Source organism: Caretta caretta, chromosome 5 (assembly GCF_965140235.1).
Source record: "Caretta caretta isolate rCarCar2 chromosome 5, rCarCar1.hap1, whole genome shotgun sequence".
NCBI classification, from domain to species: Eukaryota; Metazoa; Chordata; order Testudines; family Cheloniidae; genus Caretta; species Caretta caretta.
Genome location: NC_134210.1, coordinates 61,101,043 through 61,121,570, shown reverse-complemented (window position 1 = coordinate 61,121,570; position 20,528 = coordinate 61,101,043). Strand labels below are relative to the sequence as shown.

The window sequence follows — 20,528 nt, the reverse complement described above, 5'->3', positions numbered from 1 at the left end:
AAGACTTAACCAACAACACGTTATCCTTCTTTTGAGTTCATAGAGCTGGCAAGTATACTTCAAAGGGAATAATACTGGGGATTAGGAATTGAAGGAACGGGTCATAAGATTTTTTTATTGACTTGAATTTTGGTAAGAAATTTCTAGCATAAATATTTTTGCATAAAATGAGCTCTAATATTAAAGGTTGTCTGTTACAGGTTAATTTTCCATGACTGGCATCATGTTGTTTTTAAATAACAATCTTTTTCTGCCACTTTTAGATACTATTTAAAAACTCAAATTATTGCTGTTATGCATACAGCTAAATTTTAATTATTGAAAACATATTAACTGCACATTGTATGTATGTTTAGGTGTCTAATTATATTATGTATCATTTAGTCAAATTCATTTGTGTAATCTATTTGATATACAGTAAGTATTCAATATATATACAATAAATAAATCAATACAAAAGAAATATGGTGTATCTCTTATTGTAGAACACCAGATGGGTACAACCAGCATCCTTACATGCACAGTATATTTTTAGTCAAAATATGCATCAAATTGAGCATTAATTGTAGTTTATTATTTCTATGGCAATAGCATGTAGAGGCCGCATCTGAGGCCAGGTTCCATTTGTGCTGGGCACTAAATATGCTAACAGACAGTCCCTACCCTGAAGAGATTACTGAATAAGTACTGAGCGGACAAAAGATGCGAGAAAGGAATAGTATCAATCCCATTTTACAGATGGGAAACTTTAACACACAGAAATCAGTTGACTTCCCAAAGGTCACACAGGAAATCTGTGGCAGAGCTAACAATTGAACCCAGATTTCTTGAGTCCCAATTCAGTGTCTTATCCATAGTACCACCTGCAAAACATTTAACTGTTGAATCCCAAGTATCTCAACATTTATAATAATACAGTACTTGTGTAGTGATTTACATTTTCCAAGTATTGTACAATCGTGAATACCCTTAAACAAGCCTTTGAGTTAGTATTTGCTATTATCACTATTATACAGTATGAAACCTGAGACAGCTGTTACGTGACTTGCTCAAGGCCACAAGTCACTGGCAAAGCTGCAGTGAGAATGTGTGAATACGTTGTGTTCAGGTCACAGCTCATTAAAATTTGGGTGTAGTGCTAGTGGTGAGGGAAAAATTACTGATGGAGGTGACACTCCTTCCCATGAACTGGAGCCTTAGAGTTTTGTGGGTGTGAAGAGGTGCTCTGGGATTGGGTGGTGGACAGGAAGGGATGGGCACATTTGTGGGGAATGGCAATAGCAGAGTGGAGAGAGAGGGAAAGGAAGCAGGCTGCTCCGTCTCTCATGCCCAAGCTTCTGCTGGGTCCTAGTGATGTTGCAGCCCTCTCTCCCCCTTGATCCCTGTTTTAGACATACTCCATCAGTTGAGCAACACTGTGCTAAACGGTGTACATAGTTGTATTATGTTAACTATATAGCCTCTGCATAGCATAAAATTGCTAGAAGCATAACTTTTTTTCATATTGTGAGGGTGAGATACTCAATGTTAAGGCAAATTGGAAGCATTTTTTTGCACTGAGTGTAATTTTCAGGCAAATACTACTGAATATCATATGCATCTTACATTTGCATTTCATTCTAGGTTCAGTAAAACATTTAATGTTATCAGTGGAAGGTATTGTCTCAACCCCCTTCTCGCCCCCTCAAAAGTGTTAATTTCTCTAAACACGGAGCTTCCTGTCCTTTAGGATGCTGAAATAACATGAATTAAATGTCTTTTATGTTTGATATTATATTGGGGTCCATGGTCTCTGATTGTATGGTTATGAAATTTTCCACATACAATTTAAAGTTTTATAATTGATTGTAGTTAAGTGTCAAAAAGAAAACCTTTTGGAATATATAACTAAGGTAAATAGAATGATGTTCTTGAGTGCTGGCAGATACATATTCCATTCAGATGTGTGCATGCCCAGCATGCCGAAGCTGGAGAACTTTGTGTAGTGGAACCTATCAGAACAGTGCATGTAATCCATGTCTTCTCATTTCCCCTGCTGATTTCCCATTGCCCTGATTCCTTCCGCCCCCCCACCCCCCCAGTTCCTTATCACCACCCAGAGCCTGAGACAGAACACCCCGTGTAGTTTTTCCTCACTGTTACTGCATTACAGCAAGATTTCTTTGTGTGCTTCGTAAATAGTTAGTATTAGCTTAGTAGTACCCTTTAGTTAGTTAGTTAGTTAGTTAGTTAAAATTATTTCGGTTTAGTAGTTTGTTTAATGGTTTTTTAGTTTAGTAAACCTGGTGATATGACATCACCAGGCTTTAAGCACTATACTTAGGGGTGGCTACCCTGAATAGTGACCCCCCACACTCTGTGCTTTTGCCTAGGAGAGGGACACATTAAAGAAAAGTGCAGTATCTGCTGGTTGTTCAAAAAGAGAATGCAAGTTGCCAGAGACCTAATCCTCAAGAAATACTTCATGGAACAAGCCATGAGGCCCACTTCAGCTCTGGGATATTTTCACAGATCGTCCAGCCCCTTAAACTACTTCAGAACTGGGACTGGTTCCTGTTAGACTCACATTCTTATCTGAAAAGAAGAAGGGACTGCTCTCCTACCCCTGGACCTCTGTGGAAGAGAACTCACAAACTTGTTTTGAGCTATTCTAGGTCTCAGAAAGATTCTTCCTTTTCTTCTAAGAGGAGTGCAGAAACTTCTCAAGTGTCCAAGACAGAGCAGGGCCATCTACCCTCTTCCCAGTACTGAGGTGAGAACACCAGGTGAGTACCATATTGTTGACTCCAGTACCATCAACAGGACATAGATTGAGTCCAGTACAAACAGCATCAGTTTTGGTCCCAATTGACCACACAGTCACATGAGGCAGCAGCTGATTTACTCTGCTTTTCATTCTGGGTTCTCCTCTAATATAGGAGTCCTCAGTTGTGGAAGTACCCTCTGCAGTCCCGTGCCTGTCCAAGTTGATTGCCCTGGACTGTGCTGTGTTACTGCTGTCTTCCTCAGTACTGATTACGTAGCCCAGTAAAGAGGTGACTCCAGTTCCATCATCAGCATTGAGACACCCTTCTTTAGTACTGATACTGTCTTCAGCTCCAATTGTAGCATCAGTCTCAGTGTTCAGTACTGAGCCATTTTTTTGAACAGGGCGCTGACCTCTGCATCAGTACTGATGGCCTTTTCGGTAATGGCTTTTAGTGTGGTCTCAACATCCTGAGTGGCATCTTTGGCATCTATTACTGTACTGATTTTGGTACCAATACTGTCTTCTTACTGGACTTCAGGCAGACCGGGATGATTGGTGGCCCCTACAGGTCTGGCTTCTCCACTGCCTATGGATTATTTGCAGGCTTCCTCACAGTCAGGTCTGGAATATTCTTCTCCTCTCCATCCCTTTCCAGGTATTGATCATGGAAGTTTTCTAGACTGCCTCTGGAGGAGCAGCATCAACACCAAGACTGACACTGTTCCTACATCAGGCATGGGACTTATAGAACATTCTGGTCTTTTATACACTATTCATTTCTTCAGTCATCCCCTGGGAATGCTTGGGGTGCCTCCCGCTCTTCAAGATCCCAATCATTCCAGAGCAAGGTCACCTAATCCTTCCATTGTCCCACCTTCTGACACATCTAATTTGGAGATACAAACTGATATAGCTCCTACAGAATCACTAATGTAGCAAAGCAACTTACTAGCACAGGAACAATCCTTGCCCTCAGAAGGGTCCACGTGTTCCATTTCCTCTGTCGTCATCCTCACCAGATGATTCCACTATCCTGGATTCATCTTATCCTATTTCTGAAGACGTTAAGTCTCATTAAGACCTCCTAAGTAGAATGGCTACAGCCTTGGGCATCCAGGCTGAGTTTGTCCAAGAGAATACCCATAAATTGGTGGACATTCTTCAGGTCTCAGCCCTCTTTATAAACAAATCTCCCCTGAACCCTGTAAAGTCCTTGTGGCACATTCCAGTTTCCTCGCCTCCCAAACCAAAGCATATGGGCAAGTAGTACTATGTAGCTATGCAAGAATGTTTCTACTTCCATCTAGCCCCTCTTGTTGTAATGCTGCAAATGAGAGTTTGTGACAGGGGAACTACAAGTCAACTCCCAAAGAAAAAGAGACTGGATTTTATGGGGGAGAAAGATTTAATCTATCTCATCACTACAAAAGTACATAACTAATTAGGAGGCATCTTACAAAATCTTACTTAGATAAATGTCCAAATTTACCAAGGAGTTATCAGAGATGCCAAGGAAGAGTTTAAGGTATTCCTCGTTAAGACATTACTGCAGTCAGTGCTCAGTGTAGCAGATGTTTCATCCAGGATGATGGCCCCAGCTGTAACAATGAGAAGAGCTGCTTGGCTACAGAACTCTGGTATAACTCCCAATGTCCAACAGAATACAGAAGACCTCCCTTTTGATGGGTGGTTCCTGTTTTTTTAAAAGAACAACGAAACCCTACATTCTGTTAAAGATTCTTGAGCTATGTTACTTTCATTGGGAGCTTATACTCTAGTCATCAAGAGACAACATTATAGGGGATGTGAGTACTCCCAGCAGTATTTCCGACAATCAGTTTATCCTTCTAGGCAGCAAGACTTTAAATAGGAAGCATAAACCACAGAAGAGCAGATCCTCCGGTTTCACCTGTAACTAGCCAGCTTATCACCAATCAACTTTGAGCAAAAAGCCAATCTGACTCATATCTTGAGGTCAGCATTCCAGTTATCAGCAATGTTTCAGTTATATTTCCTTGTCTTCCCCCTCTCCCCCTTTGGGGGGGGGGGGGGAACAGGCTGTCCCACTTCTACAATGATTGGGAAGACAAATGGGTCTTAAGCACTGTGGGACTAGGATACTCTGTCCAGTTCCTAACCATCCCCTCCTCTGACCACATACCTTTTCTGGGACCCATCTCGTGAATCACTGCTTCTTCAAGAGCTTCAGACTCTACACACTTCAGGGGCCACAGAAGTAGTTCCCCTTTAACATTGGGGAAAGAAGTTCAATTCATGTTACTTTCTGATCCCCAAGTCCAAAGGAGATCTGAGACTATATTTGACTTCTGAGGTCTGAACAAGTACATCATTGTCACGCTGTCTGGAGTGGCTCACAACTGTTCCTACGTCAGGGAAGACTGTCATAGAACAGGGCAGATACTCCAGGCTGGTAGTGTGTTCTATAATTAAATTTCATCAAGCCAGTAATACATGTGAACTTCTGGATCACTGTACCAGTCTTACCATGGTCTGGCTACTCTTCTGGCTACTTGTCAACAAGGTTCAGACCTTAAAAGCTTCATCCTCTCCAACCAAGGAGAAACAGTACAAAGATTCCTGGGACTTGCAAAGTACTGCATTAGTTTTTAAGTGTCCTCCTAATTTGATTCTTGTTTCTCCCCCCGACCCCTTTTTTTAAACAAAGATCCTAGTTTTCCTTGTTGCCATTCTTTTAATTTAGCTTTGTACAGTATTGAGGCCACTGCCCCCACAATGATGATGATTTTTTGGAGAATCAGGAAATCCCAGTGTTTTCCGTGCACTATTGGAATGACGTTTCACATCATTGTAATCTGCCCTTGTATTCATCTTCAGGATATTGTGTGTAGCATTAATAACCTAGTCCTTGTCTCTGAAGTCAGAAACTTTAAAAATTAATTTACCATTTACTTTATTCTCTTCCAGAAGTTGTAGAATAATAGAAAATAGAGAAGGGAAAGATGTTTTTTAGGATACTTAATCCCTTCTCGTGCCAACTCAGGATTGTTCCTTGTGGTGTGCTTCTAGAGCTTTGCTCAGTCTTGTTTTCACTGTCATAAGGCTTTTACCAGTTCTTTTAGAAGTTTGTTCTATATAATGCCAAATACTTTTTTTAAGTTAATGGCAAAACTCCCACTTATATCAATGGAATTAGGATTTGGCTCAGAGTGTTTCTTGGAACATCTTTTGTAGTAAATCTATGAAAGGTCATCTGTTGAAGGGCATCGGAAATCCATTTTTCAAATGAATGTACTGTGTCTGGTCATTCTTCAAACTGACAACCAATGGGGTTCGAGCAAAAGCCATAAATACAGCATAACACAACTAGTGCATGAATAGCACATGTGGTTCCTCCCCAAACAAACTATTCAGCAAGATAAGTCATGTGTAGCTTACAAAACACAGACACAGACAAATCAGTTTTAATCCTGGGATCAGGATCAGGAAGGCCCCAGATTTCCTCCACATCTTTCTTCATGAAAGGAATGGGTTTAAATTAGGGCTGTTGATTAATCACAGTTAACTCACGCAATTAACTAAAAATAATTAATCACAGTTTTAATCACACTGTTAAACAATAGACTACCAGTTGAAATTTATGAAATATTTTGAATGTTTTTCTACATTTTCATATATATTGTATTCTGTGTTGTAATTGAAATCCAAGTATATACTATTCTTGATTACAAATACGTGCACTGTAAAAGATAAAAAAAACAGTATTTTTCAGTTCACCTCATACAAATACTGTAGTGCAACCTCTGTCATGAAAGTGCAACTTACAAATGTAGGGGTTTTTAGTTACATAACTGCTCTCAAAAACAAAACAATGTAAAAATTCAGAGCCTACAAATCCACTCAGTCCTATATCTTGTTCAGCCAATCGCGAAGACAAACAAGTTTGTTTACATTTACAGGAGATAATGCTACCTTCTTCTTATTTACTGTGTCACCAGAAAGTGAGCACAGGCATTTTAATGGCACTTCTGTAGCCGGCATTGCAAGGTATTTATGTGCCAGATATGCTAAACATATGTATGCCCCGTCATGCTTCGGCCACCATTCCAGAGGACATGCTTCCATGCTGATGACGCTCGTTAAAAAAATATGCATAAATTACATTTGTGACGGAACTCCTTGAGGGAGAACTGTATGTCCCCTGCTCTGTTTTACCCGCATTCTGTCATACGTTTCATGTTATAGCAGTCTCGGATGATGGCCAAGCACATGTTGTTGTTCATTTTAAAAACACTTTCACTGCAAATTTCACAAAATGCAAAGAAGGTATCAATATGAGATTTCTAAAGATAGCTACAGCATTCGACCCAAGGTTTAAGAATCTGAAGTGCCTTCCAAAATCTGAGAGGGCTGAGGTGTGGAGAATGCTTTCAGAAGTCTTAAAAGAGCAACACTCCAATGCGGAAACTGCAGAACCCGAACCACCAAAAAAGAAAATCAACCTTCTGCTGGTGGCATCTGACTCAGAGAATGAAAATGAACATGCATTGGTCCACGCTGCTTTGGAGCAGAAGTCGTCATCAGCATGGACACATGTCCCCTGGAGTGGTGGTTGAAGCATGAAGGAACATCTGGCACGTAAATATTTTGCGATGCCAACTACAACAATGCCATGAGAATGCCTGTTCTCACTTTCCGGTGACATTGTAAACAAGAAACGGGCAGCATTATCTCCTGCAAATGTAAATACACTTGTTTGTGTGAGCAATTGGCTGAACAAAAAGTAGGACTGAGTGGACTTGTAGGCTCTAAAATTTTACATTGTTTTGTTTTTGAATGCAGTTGGTTTTTTTACATAATTCTACATTTTTAAGTTCAACTTTCATGATAAAGAGATTGCACTACAGTACTTGTATTAGATGAATTGAAAAATAGTATTTCTTTTGTTTTTTTACAGTGAAAATACTTGTAATCAAAAATAAATATAAAGTGAGCACTGTACACTTTTTTATTCTGTGTTGTAATTGAAATCAGTATATTTGAAAATGTAGAAAACATCAGAATATTTAAATGGTATTCTATTCTTGTTTAACAGTGCGATTAATCGTGATTAATTTTTTAGTCGCTTGACAGCCCTACTTTAAATGAAGGATCCCTCTTTCTACACGGGACATTGGAGCACTTCTGTCACCATGCAATGTACAGCAAAGATCCAGCTAGATGCCAGCCGGCCAGTGTCTGGTTATGACAAATATCAATAATGTAATATCTGCTCCCTAGACAAACCTCTTAGGTGTTCTGAGAAAGACAGACAAAACCCTACACTGCTAGGTGCTATTTTGCAATGTGGAAAAAGTTCTTCTTAGGCCTTTAAAAAGGGTGCTGGTCAAAACCCAGAACAAATTGGGAGATCTAGCGTTAGAAACAAACACAAGAAAAGGACATATTCAGAAGTGTTGTGATTGCACATGAAGAACATAGCTAGTGAGACATGTAGGCAGACTTAACATTATGAGAGAACAGAAGTAACTGTCATATCTATCAACATAGCTAATTTAGGTTATGATTAAATATGGTTTAAGGGCAAAATTGTCCAATCAGCCACATTTCATGAAAACGTGTGTGGAGTTTGGTGACTACAGCTCTTTAGTTAGAGGGACTGGGGAAAAAATTAGACTCAAAGGAAAAAATTTAAGAGAGAGATAATTTTAAAATGATTCCTCTGTCAAAGTTAGTAAATCTTTTAGCAAAAATTATAATGGAAAATTCACTTATCCTCCCAAGAGGTATGGTGTGAAATTTGGAGACTAAATCTTTAAAATGTGAAATGAAAAGGTTTTATTCCTGCTTTAAGTGCATATCTTACCAGAACCTCCACTATGGAGCCATAAAAAAGTTTAATCTGATCTTTTGACCTTGAAAATTTAAAGTGTCTCTGAAAGGTGAATTAGTTCTAATGATCAAGTGTTCCTCCTTGATAGAACAATTTCTGGAAGTTAAAAATAATTTGATGTGTAAAACATTAAAAAAGGTAAAAAAAAAAATTACAGATTGTAACAGTTTGAATTCTTAGTGCAGGAGGGAAGAAAATGAGCTATGCTTTAAGTAAATATTTTAAAACAAAAATAACGAAAATGGGTTTAAGAAATTACACAAGAGTAAGGGTAAAAAATGTATAGTTCAAATTTAAGAGGAAATAGTACATTATATGAGACACAAGTTAAGTACAAAACCCTTGGCCATTGGGGAAATTAAACCAATGGGAGAAAATCAAAAGAAGAAGTGTAACATTAGCGTTCCATGACAAAAGGAGATGACTGAAATTAATTTTCCACATAACTAACGAAAAGCAAGCAGTGATGCTATAATGGCTTTGGCATCTTTTCTTGTTTTAATCAGTAATTCTGGTTTTTAAAAAAATACTTTCAACTTTCTAGTCAGTACTAGTCACATTTTTTTTTAATAATTAAGAAATATTTCTGTCAACCTTTAAGACCATTACCAGAAAGTGAGAAGTTAACTTCACCAGCTCTCTCAGTATATGTCTGATTAGACCTTTTACAGTCTGACCCTACAGTTATGGTGCCTTACATCTCACTACATTTCAGATTCTTGAACATAGGTTTTTGAAGACTGTTTCCACTCAAATTCAGACTTGGCTATTGAATTAAAAATAAAACAGAGACAGAGTTAAACAACACTGCACAATTTTGATAGATGCTTGATTTTTGTTTCATCAATGAGACTAATAAATGCTATAGAGTGCAAGCATTTCTCTTGTGTTTTTGTTTTAGAACCTATAGAATCATAGGACAGGAAAGGACCTCGAGAGGTCATCTAGTCCAGTCTCCTGTACTCATGGCAGGACTAAGTATTATCTAGACCAGTGGTCTCCAACCTTTTTATGCCCAAGATCACTTTTTGAATTTAAGGGCAACCCAGGATCTACCCCGTCCTTTCCCCAAAGCCCCGCCCATCCCCCCCCCCCATTCTCCCCTCTCTCTGTCGCTAGCTCTCCCCCACCCTCACTCACTTTCACCGGGCTGGGATAGGGGTTGGGGTTCGGGAAGGGTTGCGGTCTCTGGGCTGGGGCCGAGGGGTTCGCAGTGTCGGAGGGAACTCTGGGCTGAGCCTGAGGCTGGGGGTTGGGGTGCAGGAGGGGGTGAGGGGTGCAAGCTCTGGTAGAGAGTTTGGGTGCAGGAGGAGGGGTCCAGGCTGGGGCAGAGTGTTGGTGTGCAGGCGGGTACAGGGTGCTGGCTCTGGGCCGGGGGGTCAGGCCTGGGGCAGAGTGTGGGGGTGCAGGGTGCTGGCTCTGGCAGGGGGGGGTCAGGGCTAGGGGTTGGGGTGCTGGCTCCAAGAGGCTCCTGGGAAGGCCAATGTGCCCCTGAGGCTCCTAGGAGAGGTGAGGAGCATGTAGCTCCACGCGCTGCCCCTCTCTGCAAGTACTGCCCCATAGTTTCCATTGGCCACAGCTCCCTGTTCCTGGCAAAATGGGAGCTGTGGGGATGGTGCTTGCAGACAGGAGCAGCATACAGAGGGAGACCCCTGCCCCCGGGGCTGTGCTGACCACTTTCGGGAACGGCGTGGGACTGGGACAGGCAGGGAGAATGCCTCAGCGGCAGCCCCTCTAGACCACCAGACATCGTGATCAACTGGGAGTTCCTCTAAGATCGACCAGTTGATCGTGATTGACTGATTGGTGACCATTGATCTAGACCATCCCTGATAGGTGTTTGTCTAAACTGCACTTAAAAATCTCCAATGACAAAGATTCCACAACCTCCCTAGACAATTTATTCCAGTGTTTAACCACCCTGAGAGTTAGGAAGTTTTTCCTAACATCCAAGTTATACTGGCCATGCTGCAATTTAAGCCCATTGCTTCTTGTCCTATCCTCAGAGGTTAACGAGAACAATTTACCTCCTCCTTGTAACAACTCTTTTATGAACTTGAAAACTGTTATCATGTCCTCAGTCTTCTCTTCTCCAGACTAAGCAAAACCAATTTTTTCAATGTTCCCTTATAGGTCATGTTTTCTAGACTTTTAATAATTTTTTGTTGCTCTTCTCTGGACTTTCTCCAGTTTGTCCACATCTTTCCTGAAATGTGGTGCCCAGAACTAGACACAATACTCCAGTTGAGGCCATATCAGCACGGAGTATAGCAGAAGAATTACTTCTTGTGTCTTGCTTACAACACTCCTGCTAATACATCCCAGAATAATGTTTGCTTTTTTTGCAACAGTGTTACTCTGTTGTCTCATATTTCACTTGTAAGCCACTATGACCCTTTCCATAGTAATCCTTTTAGGGCTGTCATTTCCCATTTTGTATGTGTGCACTTGATTACACCTTCCTAAGAGGACTACTTTGCATTTGTCCTTATTAAATTTCATCCTATTTACTTCAGACCATTTCTCCAGTTTGTCCAGATCATTTTAAATTTTAATCTTATCTCCAAAGCACTTGCAACCTCTCCCAGCTTGGTATTGTCTGCATACTTTATAAGTGCACTCTCTATACCCTTATCTAAATCTCATCGTAATATAGTAATAGAAAATGTTCTGACATGTTTAATAAATTATATATTATACTATGTATGAAAAACACCTGTCGGGTGGTCAGGTACACTTACTCCTGCCTCAGCATGGGGGGATGGACTTCACTAGATGACCTCTTCAGGACCATTTTAGGCCTAGATTTCTATGATTCTGTGAAGTAGAGATCCTACAGATAACAGCATCTTTTACTGCACAGCCCTGATTTATTCCTTCATCATGATCAGTTGGATGATTTAGAAGTCCTGTGGAAAAAATAGTATGTTATCTTGTAATGAAAGACTGTATGAATGCACATGCACAAGCAGACTGAATTGGTAATTGTAAAGGTTGCATTGGTAATTGTCATTTCCTAACTTTTGAGCACTTGACCTTGCAACTTCAATGTTCTTTTAATGTTGTCTTTTTCTATGTAAATTCCTAAATCTAAAAAAAATCTGGAAAAAAAAAATTCCACCATGCGTAACCATATATACCCAAAGAGGGTTCATTACCAGGTTTGGGACACACAGAACCATAGTGGGGTGCCTCTACCGCTTGAATTAATTGAATAACTGGTAGCAGGCTATTATTCTATATGTAGCTGTTTAACAGCACACTTTTGTAGTTTCTTTTAAATTCAACATATGAATATGTAAAAATAATTGGAATGTATTTTCTGGTAATACCGTAATAAGTATATGGTCTAGTAAACTCTGAGGTCAAAGGACTTGGAGTTTAAAAACCTTAGCCCTGGTCTACACTAGGAGTTGAGGTCGAATTTAGCAGCGTTAAATCGATTTAACCCGTCCACACGACAAAGCCCTTTTTTTCAACTTAACGGGTTCTTAAAATGATTTCCTTACTCCACCTCCAACAAGGGATTAGCACTGAAATCGGCTTTGCCAGGTCGAATTTGGGGTACTGTGGGCGCCATTAGATGGTATTGGCCTCCAGGAGCTATCCCAGAGTGCTCCATTGTGACCGCTCTGGACAGCACTCTCAACTCAGATGCGCTGGCCAGGTACACAGGAAAAGGCCCGCGAATTTTTGAATTTCAATTTCCTGTTTGGCCAGCATGGCAAGCTGCAGGTGAGTTCAGAGCTCATCAGCAGAGGTGACCGTGATGGAGTCCCAGTTTCACAAAAGAGCTCCAGCATGGACCGAACGGGAGGTACGGGATCTGATCGCTGTATGGGGAGAGGAATCCGTGCTATCAGAACTCCGTTCCAGTTTTCGAAATGCCAAAACCTTTGTCAAAATCTCCCAGGGCATGAAGGACAGAGGCCATAACAGGGACCCGAAACAGTGTCTTGTGAAACTTAAGGAGCTGAGGCAAGCCTACCAGAAAACCAGAGAGGCAAACGGCCGCTCCGGGTCCGAGCCCCAAAGATGCCACTTCTATGATGAGCTGCATGCCATTTTAGGGGGTTCAGCTACCACTACCCCAGCCGTGTTGTTTGACTCCTTCAATGGAGATGGAGGCATCATGGAAGCAGGTTTTGGGAATGAGGAAGATAGCTCACTGCAAGCAGAGAAACCAGTTTTCCCAACAGCCAGGAACTGTTTCTTGACCTGGAGCCAATATCCCCCGGACCCGCCAGGCGGAGAAGGGACCTCTGGTGAGTGGTACCTTTTTAAAATAGCATGCATGGTTTAAAAGCAAGCATGTTTAATGATTAATTTGCCCTGGCATTTGCGGCTTTCCTGGATGTACTTACAAAGCCTTTGCAAAAGGTTTCTGTGGAGCGCAGCCTTATTCCGTCCACCAAGGTAGGACACTTTACCACTCTAGGCCAGTAGCACATACTCGGGAATCATTGTAGAACAAAGCATTGCAGTGTATGTTTGCTGGCATTCAAACAACATCCGTTCTTTCTCTCTCTGTGTTATCCTCAGGAGAGTGATATCATTCATGGTCACCTGGTTGAAATAAGGTGCTTTTCTTAAGGGGACGTTCAGAGGTGCCCGTTCCTGCTGGGCTGTTTGCCTGTGGCTGAACAGAAATGTTCACCGCTGTTAGCCACGGGGAGAGAGGAGGGGCTAGCCACGCGGTGGGGGGAGGCAAAATGCGACCTTGTAACGAAAGCACATGTGCTATGTATGTAATGTTAACAGCAAGGTTTACCGTGAAAGAGTGTGCCCATTGTTCTATAAAATGTGTCTTTTTAAATACCACTGTCCCTTTTTTTTCCTCCACTAGCTGTATGTGTTTCAAGAATCACAGGATCTTCTCCTTCCCAGAGGCTAGTGAAGATTAGAAGGTGAAAAAAAGGCACTCGCGATGAAATGGTCTCTGAGCTCATGCTGTCCTCCCACACTGACAGAGCACAGATGAATGCATGGAGGCAAACAATGTCAGAGTGCAGGAAAGCACAAAATGACCGGGAGAAGAGGTGGCGGGCTGAGGAGAGTAAGTGGCGGGCTGAAGAGAGGGCTGAAGCTGAAAGGTGGCAGCAGTGTGATGAGAGGAGGCAGGATTCAGTGCTGAGGCTGCTGGAGGATCAAACTAATATGCTCCACCATATGGTTGAGCTGCAGGAAAGGCAGCTGGAGCACAGACTGCCGTTACTGCCCCTGTGTAACCATCCGCCCTCCTCCCCAAGTTCCATAGCCTCCTCCCCCAGACGCCCAAGAATGCGGTGGGGGGACCTCCAGCCACTCCACCACAGAGGATTGCCCAAGCAACAGAAGGCTGGCATTCAATATGTGTTAAAGTTTCTAAAGTGCTGTGTTGCCTTCTCCTTCCCTCCTCCACCACCTCTCCCAGTGCTTCTCTCCTCCACCACCCCTCCCGGGCTACCTTGGCAGTTATCCCCCTATTTGTGTGATGAATTAATAAAGCATGCATGAATGTGAAGCAACAATGACTTTATTGCCTCTGCAAGCGGTGATCGAAGGGAGGAGGGGAGGTTGGTTAGCTTACAGGGAAGCAGAGTGAACCAAGGGGCGGGGGGTTTCATCAAGGAGAAACAAACAGAACTTTCACACCGTAGCCTGGCCAATCATGAAACTGGTTTTCAAAGCTTCTCTGATGCGCACCGCACCCTCCTGTGCTCTTCTCACCTCCCTGGTGTTTGGCTGTGCATAACCAGCAGCCAGGCGCTTTGCCTCAACCTCCTACCCCGCCATAAATGTCTCCCCCTTACTCTCACAGATATTGTGGAGCACACAGCAAGCAGTAATAACAGTGGGAATATTGGTTTTGCTGAGGTCTAACCGAATCAGTAAACTGCACCAGTGCACTTTTAAACGTCCAAATGCACATTCTACCACCATTCTGCACTTGTTCAGCCTGTAGTTGAACAGCTCCTGACTACTGTCCAGGCTGCCTGTGTATGGCTTCATGAGCCATGGCATTAAGGGGTAGGCTGGGTCCCCAAGGATAACTATAGGCATTTCAACATCCCCAACGGTTATTTTCTGTTATGGGAATAAAGTCCCTTCCTGCAGCTTTTGAAACAGACCAGAGTTCCTGAAGATGCAAGTGTCATGTACCTTTCCTGGCCATCCCACGTTGATGTTGGTGAAACGTCCCTTGTGATCCACCAGTGCTTGCAGCACTATTGAAAAGTACCCCTTGCGGTTTATGTACTTGCTGGCTTGGTGCTCCGGTGCCAAGATAGGGATACGGGTTCCATCTATGGCCCCACCACAGTTAGGGAATCCCATTGCAGCAAAGCGATCCACTCTGACCTGCACATTTCCCAGAGTCACTACCCTTGATATCAGCAGATCTTTAATTGCGTTGGCTACTTAGATCACAGCAGCCCCCACAGTAGATTTGCCCACTCCAAATTGATTCCCGACTGTCCGGTAGCTGTCTGGCGTTGCAAGCTTCCACAGGGCTATTGCCACTCGCTTCTCAACTGTGAGGGTTGCTCTCATCTTGGTATTCATGCGCTTCAGGGCAGGGAAAAGCAAGTCACAAAGTTCCATGAAAGTGCCCTTACGCATGCGAAAGTTTCGCAGCCACTGGGAATCGTCCCAGACCTGCAACATTATGCGGTCCCACCAGTCTGTGCTTGTTTCCCAAGCCCAGAATCGGCGTTCCACCGCATGAACCTGCCCCATTAGCACCATGATGCCTGCATTGCCAGGGCCCGTGCTTTGAGAGAAATCTGTGTCCATGTCCTCTTCACTCTCGTCACCGCACTGACGTCGCCTCCTCACCCGGTTTCGCTTTGCCAGGTTCTGGTGCTGCATATACTGCTGGATAATGCACGTGGTGTTTAATGTGCTCCTAACTGCCAAAGTGATATGAGCGGGCTCCATGCTTGATGTGGTATGGCGTCAGCACAGAAAAAAGGCGCGAAAGAATTGTCTGCCGTTGCTCTGACAGAGGGAGGGGCGACTGACGACATGGCTTTCAGGGAATTAAAATCAACAAAGGGGGTGGCTTTACATCAAGGAGAAACAAAAACAACTGTCACACAGAATAGCCCCCTCAAGGATTGAACTCAAAATTTAGCAGGCCAATGCTCAACCCACTAAGCTATCCCACCCTCTGGTATTTCAGGCAGGACTGAATCTCCATTAAGGTTTTCAAGGTGCCCCTGACAGACCTCAAGATGATTGTCAACTGTTGATTTCACGGAGGGAGGGAGCGAGAGAGGAGCAAATGAATACAAAAAAAATCTTGTCTATTTCTTGGTTTGATCCACTCCATCTATCTTTTACATCTTTGGCTGGCAGCAGACTGTGCAGTAGGACTGCTAGCCATCCTCATCTCCTGCCTGCTCACCATAAGATGGTACAATATGTCTGCCTGCAGGACTAAAGAGAATGACCTGGTCGAGTCACTCCTAATTTAGTCCCTGCACCCATGTCTGCCCAGGCGCTCCTGACCAACCTTACCGAGGCGGCCAGGAGCACCTCGGACATGATGAGGATGGTTTTCAGGCCTATTGCACCATCTGCTGCCACAAGGCAATGGGTTGCTGCTGCTGTATAGTAATGCAGTACCATATCTGCCAGCACCCTGGAGACATACAGTGATAGTGAGCTAAGCAGGCTCCATGCTTGCCGTAGAATGGCGTCTGCACAGGTAACTCAGGAAAAAAGGCGTGAAACGATTGTTTGCCGTTGCTTTCACAGAGGGAAGGCCTGATGACATGTACCCAGAGCCACCCGTGTCAATGTTTTTTGCCCCATCAGGCATTGGGATCTCAACCCAGAATTCCAATGGGCAGCGGAGACTGTGGGAACTGTGGGATAGCTACCCACAGTGCAACACTCCGGAAGTCAACGCTAGCCTTGGTACTGTGGAAGCACTCCAATGAGTTAATGCACTTAGAGCATTTTGTGTGGGGACACACACAATAGACGACATAAAAACGATTTCTAAAGAAAGACTTCTATAAATTCAACCTAATTTCGTAGTGTAGACATACCCTTAATCTCAAAGGTTATTGTATCATGATACAGTTATTACCTCAAAATCAGAAAGAGAAATAATTTTAAAGTATTATCATCTGTAGATCAATATGTATGCGTAAATATATAATCTGTATTGGGTTTTTTATATGGAAATTAAATACGTTAGGGTCAGGAACGTGCTTTCTCAAGTTTTAATAGTTTGCACAACTTAAATACAAAAGACAGGCAAGGTGTAGCACACACGCACACAGAAATGAAATACACTTTTGTTATATTACTGTATTTCTGTTGTGCATGCTTTGTAATGCAGCCTCCTACCCGGTGAATATTCCTCCAGTTTCACTAAATATGAAGTTCCTCTTCTGGATGTATGGATTATGGATGTATGTCTCAGACCCCAAATATGTGACTTTACAGAGGACCTTGATTACAGAAGACCTTAGCTTATAAATGAGCTTAATATAGTTTATATATTGTTTTAAAGAGAGATAGGAGGGAGGCAGAGAGGAATTAGGTTGTTACAAAAAAAAATTTCTCAATCCAAACAGTTTTGCAAAAAGTTTAGTTTCATTTCAATTTATTTTGGAAAAGTTTAATTTTTTTTTAAAAGGTTTGTTTAGAAATTTTAGTGAATTTATACTGAAAACAAGGTTAAAAATTGTAAAAGGTCAGAAACTAAACGCAGCATTTCAAAATGATCAAAACAAACATTTCGGTTGATGAGATCTGAAATTTTATCAGATTGTTGGTTTGTGAACATTTTTGAGATTTTGTCTTTTTGTCCTGTTTCAGGATGGGAAACATTTCAGAATCTCAATTTCTTGCCCAACAGGAAAATGGTTTCCTGCCCACCTGTACCCGTAATTACTGTTGGACCATTTTAAAATATTTTTTTTTTAAAAAATACTTAGTCACCATTTTTCATGGGCCGGTGTGTGTTGGGAGGAGCTTGATTTTTTTTTAAAAGGAACTAAATTTTGCAGACACATTATTATTATTATTGTAATGTTAGCTTTTTAAAAAATAACATAAAACAAACATTGTTTTTCTTAAATGATATCAATACTTCAGTTTGGGGGAAAGAAAAAAGGTGTTCAGATGCTCCACCTGTTTCTTCTTTTTCTTCCGCTGGTTTCAACTAACACCAAACCAATAGCAGAGAGAAGTTGGGTAAGACATACTGCCTACTGCAAACCTTCAGTTTCAGATACTGATAACATTATTTATTCAAAGACTGAAAAGTTGTTAATGTGCATAGTTGCTTTTTGATAACTTTTTATCCAGTTTTTTTCAGCACTTCAGAGTTCTGTACACTATAAAATATATTTTAAGCATGGATAGTACTATGCAGGATTCCACTGCTTTTAAGGGTTTTTTTGTAGTAATGTGTGCATTGTAAAAATCCCATTATTATAATAGGTCCAAAGGATTTGCAGTTCTGGTAGAATATCAATCAACAAGTCTCATAAATTATGAATTATACACTTGAAAATGGCATTTTAAAATATTTTTGACTTAAAGTATTTAATAGAAAAAATAATAAAGCTGTGGGAGTTTTGCACTGCTTGCAAACAACATGGTGGCAATTCACATTTCCACCTAATTTTTGAAAGGTGGAAACCATGGCATTTTCACCTTGAATTTTAAATAAGATTAAACTTTATAGAAAAAATACAGGAGTCTGCATTTTTGTAGCCATTGTCTGAAGAAAACTTAAATACAAAGGAAAAAGTGTAAACAAAACCAGTAGGGGGGGGGGAGTTCCTACTTTGTCTCATCGGTTTCTGCAGAGGCTCTTTGATATACCATAATGTCTATTTGCTTCATGGTCTGTTGAGAGAAGGCACTTGTCTACACTCCAAAAAGTCCATAGGGCTTCTTCAGCATTGAAAAACTTTTATCATTTACTTGCTGTGCCTTCATAATCCTGATTGAAACATCTGTGGTGGTGTGGAACTCCTTTGAGGGTCATCCTGTTTTGTATCCGGCATCCATCCTTTCCTCTGTATTTCTTTAGTTGCCTAATTTAAATTTTGTAACCCTAAAACTCTAAAAACAGGAATTCTTGTTTCCTTAGGGCCACATGTAGATAGCATGGCATCCTTACTCCCCCATCTTCCTCAAGTTTCTTGGTGGCTTCATGTGACATCCCGTAATATCTATCTATAAGGAATTACTTAACTAAAACTTGTAGGCATCCATTGGACAGGCTTCCGATCAAACATTTTAATTTAAATAAGTGCAGCTAAGGAGAAGGTTGAAGTCTGTTCCAGCTGCTAATGCAAATAGTAATCTAGTTTTCCGTTACTAGCAAGATGGAAGGGCAGAACTCCACATTAGGCTATTGGGGAAATTTGGATACATCAGTGTTTAACAGTCTGGAGGAGTGGGGAGGGAGAGTTCTTAATGGGGGTACAAGGTTTTGCGTTTTAATTTTTGGTAGCTGGGGAGTGGGAGTGGATCTCAGATGGGTATTTTGGCTTCATAAGGAATGGAGAGGGTCCATGTGCAAAAGGTTTGTGGGGAAATCATTCAGGACAGCTGATTTTGCCAAACTTTAATTAGTTAAACCTCTGCTAACTTAAATTTGATTACTTGCCTCAGGTTGTACTATGTTGGGAGTGCCTCTTTTAATCCTGAGCATGTTCTCTTTGAAGCCAGCCAGCCTTAGGAAGCCACTCTGGGTATGTCTACATAGCAATTAAACACCTGTGGCTGGCCTGCATAAGCTGATTAGGGCTCACGGGGCTTGGTTTGCCTTGCTGTAAAATAGCTATGTAGAAGCTCAGGCTTGGGCTGGAACCTGAGCTCTTGGGACCCTGTGAGTGGGGAGGGTCCTAGAAGTAGGGTTCCAGCCTGAGCCCGAACATCTACACAGCAATTTTTAACCCTGCAACCCAAGTCCCATGTGCTCTCATCAGCTGACCCAGGCAAGCCATAGCTGTGCCATGGGTCTTTTATACCAGTTGTGGCAAATTGCCGACACTACTATGGTAGGTCTCTTGCTTTCTCCTCTTGGGCGGGGGTTCAGAGCACTGTTTCTTGCCCCTGAACCTGGGGTATTAACTGCCCCACTAGTGTCCTAGAGGAGGGGAGTGGAGAGGGAGGGACCCGGGTCCGCCCTCTACTATGGGTCCTAGCCCTGGGGCCCTAGGGATAGCGGTAAACCACTAGAACTAGCGGTTCCTTCCCCTGGGCTACTTTCCTCTCCTGCCCTTCAGCTTGTGGGGCTTCCTGCCCTCCCTCTGCACAAACCAGGTGTCCCTTTACCTAGGGTCTTAGTCTTCTTACCCCGCTGCAGCATTTCTCCAAACTGCTCTCTACTCCAACACCAATCCACTCTGCTTCAACTCCTCCCCTTGTCCGATTGAAGGAGGGGTTTTTTATCATGTGACTGGCTTCAGGTGCTTTAATTAATTTATAGCAAACTTTCTTCCCTCTACAGGGAATAAGACTCCCTTCTAAGACTCTCCTGCTGCCCTCTGGCCATGCTGTATCACGTATTCCCCCCTCCCCCCACTCAACACCATGGGGTTGGGCTACTTGGGATGAGAGGCAGTGCTGTCGTGATAGGCCATCAGCGTTGCCGTGTTGGCTTCCAGCCCTATGCTGTACCCCGAAATGGAAGGGCTGTAGGGATAGGAACCACCTAGTCACTCTTGCGTTCTTCTTCTTGTTTCTGTGCATCCACTGGAGTGGGGCGTGGTCTGTCATGAGGGTAAACCACCACCCCAGTAGGTAGTAGCAGAGAGTCTCCATAGCCCATTTTACCACCAGACATTCCTTTTCAACGACGGCGTACTTTTGTTCCCTGGGGAGGAGTTTCCGGCAGAGGTATAAGATCAGATGTTCTTCCTCCTTTACCATCTGCGAAAGGACGGCTCC

General features: G+C 42.4%; 2 protein-coding genes across 13 annotated transcripts in view; both read left to right on the top strand.

The window, feature by feature from the left end:
- The window catches only part of KIAA0825 (KIAA0825 ortholog), a 413,723-nt gene that overhangs the window by 50,380 nt on the left and 342,815 nt on the right, over nt 1–20,528 (top strand). The gene's annotated exons all lie outside the window — the stretch shown is intronic.
- LOC125636352 (zinc finger and SCAN domain-containing protein 32) lies at nt 12,302–14,099 on the top strand. The gene is made up of 2 exons (XM_048849290.2): nt 12,302–12,886; nt 13,468–14,099. Exons 1-2 carry the CDS (start codon nt 12,391–12,393, stop codon nt 13,530–13,532), a joined length of 561 nt encoding a protein of 186 aa, XP_048705247.2. The 5' UTR covers nt 12,302–12,390; the 3' UTR covers nt 13,533–14,099.